We start from the raw sequence: 9,614 nt of genomic DNA on the forward strand, positions 1-9,614 counted from the left end.
CCAGCAGAAAGGAAGGAATTATCAGTTGATATTTTCAACCCTGTGTAAAAGCTTGTGGAAATACAGACATTAAATACAATGGAGAGATGTGTCTTGTAAATTTCCTGGGATATGGGCATATGTCTACTGGCAGGAGCACTAGGAGGTTAATTTCTGCAATAGATGGCTTGTATTAATTACAAATTTTGAATTTCTAACAATATAACTCCATCATTTCTATAAAACAATATTTAATATACAACAAACTTTCACCACATAAACACATTAAAAACACCTTTTTATAGTTTCAAGGATTGATTACAAGTTTGTCATAAAAACATTTTCATAACTAGAATCTTAATACAGAATGATTTTTTCTATGCCAAAATACATTTAGATGGTAAATTGTAGAAAAAGATACAGAGAGAAATGGGGTTTGCTGGCATGTAATCCATTTTATTTCATTCTTTCATGGTCAACTTTAAAGCAAAGTTAAAAATGTTTGTCATAAAATATTTATTGTTTTATCCAGAGTCTTAACCAGAAAAGAAGAAGGAAGATAATTGACTTATTCTGCATTTCAGTGTCTCTCAGGCGTGCCCAGAACAGCACTTAATACACACTACCTGGATCATAACTACCTGTCAAGGGTTTTTTTGAAAGATATAACATTCCCATTAACTTTCAGCTTTAGGCGCCCATAGAATGAGGAGTGGATTCACTGTCATAGCTGAATTGCATTTACCAAATGCAACACCAGAAAAAGAAAAATCCACATAAAACCACATAGGAAGATTGATCACACATTTTTATTAGAGTCTTTTGAACAATTGCATTATGTTGTTCCTTTATTTAAAAACTCTTGCAAAAAAAGACATTGGAGTGGACTGGTTTCAACCCTGAGCATTAACACTGCATATCAAGTACTGTAGTAAAGAAGCTGGTTAAGTTTGTAGCACTAGCACAAGTCACTGATATTAATCCTCTAGGTGATCAGATTTTTACAAAAAAAATACATAGTTTTCAATAAATAATGCTTAATTTTACAACTTTGATACAGCAATGTCATACACTGTTTGACACATACTAAACTCTGCATGCTATATAGTCTACTAGAAGACAAAACTTTGCCATGCATTTTCTTTTTCTAGTGCTAGAAAACACTTTGTCCTCCAGTGCATTGCCTCAAGCAGCCTTACCATCTTCCTTCTCTCACAGCAATAGGCCGTGCACTGGCATGCAAAAACCTCAAGAAAAGGTTTCCCCCCCAACATCACTCAGACTTCTAAACAAAAGTACTTTTCAGCTTTTCCCCCCAAGACCTGGAGTGGCTATGAAAACTAATTTCATGTGGCCTTGAAAAGTCTTTGAAATTACATATTTTAAAAGTGTCATGCTTGAAAAACTGCTCTAAAACATTCAATTTCCCCCACCTGTGGCCATCATGCAACATCATTGAAATGTTGTAACCATCAAAAGTCCCACACTGGAAAACAGGCCTCCATTTTTAAACAGCCCACCAAAAAACAAAAAGGAAATAAGAAAAAAAGTATCACAGCATTTATGTAAAGACTCCAAAACGCCAACATATGTACAAGAGCAAAACCAGATACAAATTGTAAATGAACTAACAATGGCATATAACTCTTCTCCCTGGCTTTGCCAGGAGTTGAGGCAAATTGGTTTTGGAGATAAGCAGGACGATGGAAATGAAAACAAATTGTGACAATGGGAGTTCCCGGATTAATCATTATTACTTGATCAAATTTCTTCAAGCAGTAAATCAATGACTTGATTTTACTGGAAGTGTGAATTACCAAAATCTAAATCCTTATTCAATAATTCTAAATCAAACCTGCTTCTGAACTTTCAAGTCTTAGAATTTTGGCACCCTTGCACTTTTTCATCCTGCAAGATTGCACTTCACAGAAAATCCAGACGTAACTAACCACAAAAGAAGAAATTTGATTAATTAATAAGGATTGAAACCTCCATTCTCACACTTCCAGGTTGTTGTTCATCATTGAAAACCATTCACCCCTTCTTATCCATATTGCTTTAGGGGTTTCCTTGTATCTACAGAAGTCATTCCTTTTAAATTGCTGTCAATCACAATTTTTTCTAACAGTTTTTAAAATATTCCTATCTTTGCACTGGCATAAGTATTGGGTTTTCTAAGAGAATCTCACCCCAAAGAAGGTATTACTTTTATACATGAAATATTATGAACTTTTGCTTCCCTTTTTGTAAGTCATTCTACATTTTCTGCACATTTGTGCTTTATATTGAATATAAAAATAGGTCTTTAAAACTCTATTTACTTTAAACTCACTAAAAAACTACTTGCATGTGAAATTCTCTTACAAATTCACTGCATCCATGTAGAGAAGATAAAACTAATTAGGCAGTTAATTGGTATAGGTAGTGTGCAAAAAAATTAAAAAAAAACAATCACAGCCTTGGATGTGAGTGAGGGGAAAGGAAATTAAACAATACAACTGTATAGTAGGGGAAATGTAAGGCAACTCATTGTATTAAGTTTTTGTTGTTTATTTTTTCCTGGCCATTCTTACAAATGAAGGTTAGGAGGAGCTAAGACACCTATCCTGCCAGCAGCCCTTGAGGCAAAAACTCCCATTAAGCTCAATGAGAATTTTTTTTTTTTAACCAGAGCAGGTTTAAGGCCTTACTAGGCAACAATTGTGAAGATGTAAAACAGAATTCATGAACTGTTTTGATCAAACACCTAAAACTGATATGGCCCTGACTTTGACCCCAACCAGTTTTCCCCTGGTGTAACAGAGTTGCACTTTCCTCAAAAAGGCAGAAGGGAAGGATCATACTGCACGCATGCAAATCACATTCAATAGACTTGAAGTTTCATCTGAATGTCAGTGAATGCCTAAAGAGCATGTAGCACTTAAAGGATGCTTGGAATGAGCTTTTCTACCATATTGGTAAAAGACTGCACTTAAAGAAAATATTTCTTGATTGTGGTTATTTTAAAAGGAAGGATAAAACAGTAAAAACATCAAAAGTGGGGGGGGGGGGGGGGGTGGGGGGTGGAGGGGAGGGGGAAGCCAGCAAAAAATGTTCACCTTAAAGATAAAAAGAATCAGCATGTTTGATTAGGTTTTACATTGAGCTGACATCCTCAGTGTTAGTAAGGAAATTGTCTTTCGACATAGAAAAGCTCATTTTCCTCCTTCCTATCACTGAGTCCTATTACACACTGAGTAGTATTGTACAAAGACAAATGCAAGGAATGTGAGGGAAAAGGCCATAGGAGATCCCAGGCCTGCAACAGGACTGCTCTAGCACATCAACAAAGATTCCTACGTACACAAAAAAAAAAAAAAAGGAAAGAGAAAGAGAAGTTATGAATATTATTAATGACAAAATAAAAAAGAGTAGCTTAGCAGATGCTATTTTTCATTACTAGAAGATTGTTTTTTACTCTCACTGAGATCAGCAGGATCTTAGGCATTCAACAGCATCAAACTTCAGCCCTAACTATGCAGTGGCCTAAACAGAACACTACCTAGTTTTCTCCCTTGAACAAGATGCAATAAAAAACTCTAAAATAAAAGCAACTCAAGTGTTTGGCCAAAAAAATTATCTCCCTGCACCATATACCTTCACTCAAAATATTCCTCTGATATAGTACAGTATAATTCCCATTTAGAAGAAAGAAAAGATACACTTTTGAGTGGGTATTATATTTTTGACTAAAGTAGACCTGTTGCTCTTTTAAAATACGCCTGACTGCTCTTTAATTGGATCATTTAAATCAGCTATCCTTGAGTAACATTTTAAATGGCAATTTTAAAAACAGCTTCCAAAAATATATGCAAGTCAAAACTTTTGTAGGCTGAGACACAGACCTTATTACAATGCTAACTAAATGCAGCCTGTATTCGACCATAATCATTCATAACTCATTGAACATCTGTAAAGCACAAATGTTTAATGACACTGCCTATTATCACTTTAATAAACAAGGATGCATATCAGAAGAAAGGGACTGAAAGAACAAGTCACCCTACCCTCATGATAGCTTGAAGAATTACTAAGAGAATTTTGGCTCAGTTTTAAGACTTAGAACCTGATCAACTTACTCCATCACCCTAGCCCAAAACAAGATTTTTTGATAGCAGGATAGTGAATGGCTAGGCTAGAGCACTTCAGTGTAACTATTTTCTTTCAGTCTTTTGCCTTAGAAGAGATAAATGTCATTTGTTTTCAATCTGATTTCTAAGTTATTACATGGAGAACACACTAATCATTTGAGACCAAAAACTGAAAATTCAAGAAACTCTGTTTTATTGAGGACTATCCATTGCCAAGGATACCTTGTATATTGTAATTAAGTTTGTTTTAAAACACAGTTTCTCATAAAGAATTATCACAATGCAAGACATAAATTTGAGTTCCCAGATATGCTATATCTCTTTTCTGATAGCAAAGATTTAGGCCAAACAACTTTTATTTAGAATCATGAGTGTTTTATTATTATTATTATTAGAAAGAGATCAGATTATATTAATCATTTTACTACCAGTTTAACTAACCTAAAGTAAGATATCTCACCACTTAAATGCCTAAGAGTTGTCTTTGATTAAACATAACATGCATGCAGGTTTTAATGTTATGTTTTATTATGCCTTACAAATGCGTATGCAGGATTTTCATTTCAGCAAGTCTGAAAGCCTGTAGCAGTGGTTGCCACCAAAATACCAGCACAGTGAATTGTCCCTGTAAACAGCTGGATCGTTAATTAGCGGAGGAAAAAAAAAAGTAGTAATAATTTACCAATGCCTATCAGATAAAAAAGTAAACTTCTTGAGAAACAAACTTCCACCTCGTGAGTCTGTTTATTGCCATCAGCAGCTATTTCAGAGCTCACAACTGAAATCCGATGGCTCATAAAATCCAAAAAAAAAAAAAAAAAAAAAAGCACACTGACAAAGTCTGTTTACCTACAGCCGAAGCTCGTACCCCCTTCCCCTGCCCTGCCTGCCCGGAGCAGCGGGCGGCTCTCCGGAGAGGATCTCCGGCGGGCCGAGCGCTGCCCGGGGCGGAGGAGATGCAGCACCGCTACCCTCAGCATCTCCACCTCGAGCCTGGCCCGGGTTATCCATCCGAAACGGGAGAGGGGGAGGAAAAAGCCCAGCGGGGAGAAGACCGGAGCATGCAGAGCGGGGAGCGTCGCCTTTCCCAGCGCCGGGAGCGGGCAGCCGGGCCCGCCGCGCCCCCCGCCCGGGAGCGGCGGGGACGGCGGCAGAGCCCGCAGCGCCCGGGACAGCCAGCCGGAGCGGCCCGGGGAAGCAGCAAGCAAACCCCGGCCCCGCGGAGCAAAGCCGGTGGGAAAAAGGCGTCGAGAGGGAGGAAAAAAAAAAAAAAAAAAAAGGAAAAGAAGCAGTCCTGACTCTCCTCCCCCCCTAGCTCTGATCGTGCACACAGCCTACAGCTACCGCTCCTCCGCGGGCGAGGGGTGACAACACGGCATCTCCACGTTACTGCTACAGACACTAATTGCGATACGAGTTTCTATCAGTTCCAGCTGATTTATTAAAATTGTAAAGATACAGACTTTCAGCATTAAAAAAAAAAAAAAAAAACAGGCTATGATGTTGACAGTGCACAAGTCTGCTTTTGCCATCATTTGCTACAAAATATGCAGATGGTCTGTACTTTAGATTATATTGCACAACATGAGAAACTTTTTAAACTATGTGCCTTTTTTCTTTTTTTTTTTTTTGCTAAAATCGAGAATCCAGTTTCATACCTTCCATCTGGGGCCCCATCCACATATCACAGCGTATGAGATACATAAAATCCTACTATAGTACAGTACATATACAATCTTTTAAACTAAGATAACAGCTCTGAGGTCTATATCACCATTTTCAATAAATCTTTACCTACAAATATTGAACAAATCTGAACTATAGCTGTACAAAAAAAGTGTTTGTTTCTTTTTTTTTAAACCACAAGGCCTTTAGATGCAAGGATTATTTTTTAAAATTTTAATCCTTTTAAAACCAGGACGTAACGTACCAACAAACTTGCATGCTAAAAACAGAGAAAAACAAAGAAAATAAAAGGGAAGAAGTGCCTGAAAAGTCTTACTGAAAAAACACAGCAAGAATGTTCCCTTTTCACTGTACAAAAATACGCCTGAAAATATATTAATTTTTAAAAAAGACTGAGGTCTGTTATGTATCAAAAATGTTTCAATACCTTTTTGTACTGAGGTCTAGGCTGTCTGGTATTCAATCAAGGAGGTATAAGGGAACAAGTTACAAAAAAAAAAGTTGGCAAGTAGAAATCACATTTGTAAAACCATAAACAATTTGATCTGAAAAGTAAACTCTGATCTTAAGTCAGTTCAGTTATTTGTAAGCGTTTGTACAGTCTGCATTTTTTCAAGCTCCCTGCAGCTTTGTTAAGAATCGGATGCATAGAAGACATCAGTTTTCTCCCTCCAAAAAAAGTTGCAATGGTCCCTTTCGGAAAAAAAAAAAAAAAAATCATAGCAGTTCATTAAGATCTCTCACGGGAAAAAAAAAAAAATCCACAAACCCCCTTGAGTAACAGTTGTGCTGCCAAAAGACTTCTTTGCAGACCATCTTCCAGACTTCAATCAGAGACTGACAAGCTTCAAACAGCGCCTTCTGTATCATTTTTCCCCCAGTCCCATTTGCCTTTGCTGTTGTTGTTGTGATCACCAACATAATAAAAATTAAAAAACATTAAAAATTAAAAAACAAAAATAAAATCACAACTCCCGGGCTCGGAACTAACTTCGAGATTTTTTTTTTTTAAAGAAAACAAGACTTTTTTTTTTTTAATCATTATCATGATCATCATCATCATCATCGCTGGCGTCGCGCCGCTCCAGCTCCGCCGCTCTCGCCGCCCGCCCTGGCCGCCGCCCCCGCTCAGTACGTGAACACCAAGTCGGAGAAGTTCGCTTCCAGCCAGTCGCCCGCGATCATCTCGCTCAGCTCCGGGGTACAGTAGTCGGGGAATTCGAAGTGGGAGCCGAGGCTGCCCTCGCTGAAGGAGTCCAGGTCCTTGTCCACCAGCGAGAGGGAGAGGTTGCCGGCGGCGGCGCCCGCCCCCAGCTCGGCGGCGGCGTGGCCGTGCTGGGAGAAGTTGAGGCTGAGGTCGAAGAGCAGGTCGTCCGCCTCCTCGCTGCCGGCCGACGAGGTGGAGATGGACCGGGAGGAGGCCGGGGAGAGGCCGGGCGGCTGCTGCGGCGGCGGCGGGCCCTGCTTGGTGATGTTCTTGAAGCTGTAGTAGAGTCTGCTGCCGCCGCCCGCCGCCGCGGCGCCGCCCCGCACCTCCTCGTACAGGCTGGCCCCCTCGGTGGACTCCGCCGAGGAGCTCAAGGTGGGGCTGGCCGGCACTTTGGCCACGTTGTACCGCCGCAGCTGCTGCGGCCCCGGCTCCTCATCCTCGTCCTCGTCCTCCGCCTCCTGCTTGATCCGCAGCTGCAGCTCGTCCTCGTCGTCCTCCTCATCCTCCTCCTCGTCCATGAAGACGCACTTGACCGTCTTACTGGTCACTTTCAGGGTGCCGAAGACGTACTCGTCTCCCGCGTAGTCCCCGTGGTGGGCGGTTTTGGCTCCCGGCTTGGGAGGCGAGGAGCCGGAGGAGGCTTTCAGCTTGCTGCACTTCTTGCTGGAGCTCTTGGCGCTCTTGCTGCCGCCGCTGCTGGCGGGCGCGTTTTTCTCGGGACTTTGGCTGGCGTTGGGCTTGGCCGACGGGTCCATTTTGGGCTTTTTCCTGGGACGGTACTTGTAGTCGGGGTAATCAGCCATGTGCTTGAGCCGCAGCCTCTCCGCCTCCCGGATGAAAGGGATCTTCTCGCTGTCCTTCAGCATTTTCCACCGCTTGCCCAGGCGCTTGGAGATCTCCGCGTTGTGCATGTCCGGGGACTGCTCCATGATTTTTCTCCGCTCGATCTTGGACCACACCATGAACGCGTTCATCGGTCTCTTTATGTGCCCCGACGCCGTTTTGCACCAGTCCGGGTCGCTCTCGTCTAAAGCGACGGGGCTGCAAGCCATGAACTCGCCCTCTTCGGTGTCCATCGCTTCCCGGGGCAGGTTGCTCTCCGTCTCCGTACTCTCCGCCTGCTGCACCATGGTGGGCTCTCGCCGAGGCGCCGCTCCCCTCCGAGCCAACAAAGCCGCTCCGCCGCCGCCCCCTCCCACCGCCGCACCTTGCCCCTGCTGCGAGCTGCTGTGCGCGCGGCGCAGCGAGGCGGAGCCGCGGGGCCGGGCGGGCGCTGTGGCTGTGCCGCCCGCACCGCAGCGCCGGCGGTGGGGCCGGGCCGGGCCGGGTCGGGCGCGGCGGGGCTGGTGCGCTGGGCGCGCGCTGTGCCCGTCCCCGGCCTCGCGCCGCCGCCCGCCCTGCGCGCGCTGCCCGTCCTGCGAAACTCCCGGCTCCGCGCCGCGCGCGTTATCAGCGCCTCATATGGGTGACATCACCGCCGCCGCCGGCCAATGGCGCCGCTCGGCGCCGCCCGCCGCCGCGCCCCCTCGCCGGCGCTGACACACCCCCGCGCGGGGAGGAGGCGCCGCCGCCGGCGCTCCCGGCTCTCGGCGGACCGGGCCCGGCCCGGCCCGGCCCGGCCCTCCGCCCGGGGGTCGGCAGCGCCGCCGTGGGGGGTTCGCCCGCCGGCCCCGCCGCCGGGGTCGTAGCGGTGCGGGGCGGCGCGGGACGGGGCGGGGCGGCGGCGGCTCTCCCGCGTCTCTCTTCCTCGGAGGCCGCGGAGCCCCGCGCGGTTCGGGCGGGCGGCAGGGGGCGCTGGCGCTCCGCGGGCGGCGCGGGCGCAGCTCCGGGAGCGGAGCCGCCCCGGGCGGGCGCGGGCACCGCGCGGGCATGGCGCCCTCCGCGCCCCGCACATGGCCTCTCCTCCTCCGCGGCCGCCTGCTCCCCTGGACCCCGGCGCGCCTCGGTCCCTGTCCTCCCAGGGCTGGTTTCGGTGTGTGGTCGGTAAAGAACGGGGCCGGGAGAACGCACGGTAGAGCCTGGTGCGCTCCCGGTTCCATGCGGATGCACGCGGTGCCTCGGTGGCCCCGGCCTGCTGGTCGGCGGTAACCGGGGTGGGAGAGGTCCCCTTCTCCCCCGGGGAGGCCAGCGCTGTCCGCGGGAGGGACGTGAGAATCGTCGCACCCACCTGGAGGCACTTACCGCGTGGTGTAGGCAGAGGATAAAGGGACCTTCCCCGAAGTAGAGCGTGAAAATATACAGAAAGCATCGAACAGTGACGATTTTCTATTTGTTTGCATGCTTGTTTTCTGGGAAGCACCAAGTTATTCAGGACCCTGTAGTGGATACACCTATGCGAATAATCCCATGTTTGATTTTATCACAGAATGTCTGAAATCCAAAGGTTGACAGTGTGCTACGCACCTGTGGTCATTTTAATTGCAAAAATATGGTGGAAATTAGTTCATATACTGTTTTATGGGTTCCTTTGTGCTTCTCCACCTACCGTTTGCAGTTATTAGAAAAGGAAAAGTTTAGTAAGTTTTGTGATGGTTGCTGGCTGTATACGGACATAATGGCAGTGACAGGAGCACAGCCTCTCCTCTGCCCGAGCACATCCTATGAACTGG

At 45.8% G+C, this 9,614-nt stretch overlaps 1 protein-coding gene across 1 annotated transcript; it reads right to left on the reverse strand.

Annotated features, from left to right (window-relative positions):
* Window positions 1-409: 409 nt before the first annotated feature.
* On the reverse strand, window positions 410-8,332 carry SOX11 (SRY-box transcription factor 11). Its single transcript, XM_021551124.4, has one exon. It carries the CDS (start codon window positions 8,133-8,135, stop codon window positions 6,924-6,926), a length of 1,212 nt encoding a protein of 403 aa, XP_021406799.2. The 5' UTR covers window positions 8,136-8,332; the 3' UTR covers window positions 410-6,923.
* Between the last annotated feature and the right edge of the window lie 1,282 nt (window positions 8,333-9,614).

This window comes from Lonchura striata, chromosome 3 (genome assembly GCF_050655825.1).
Source record: "Lonchura striata isolate lonStrDom1 chromosome 3, ASM5065582v1, whole genome shotgun sequence".
Lineage (NCBI taxonomy): Eukaryota > Metazoa > Chordata > Aves > Passeriformes > Estrildidae > Lonchura > Lonchura striata.

Bases quoted from the DNA above. Each gene is read 5' to 3' on its own strand.
- SOX11 (XM_021551124.4), bottom strand. From the start codon at position 8,135: ATGGTGCAGCAGGCGGAGAGTACGGAGACGGAGAGCAACCTGCCCCGG.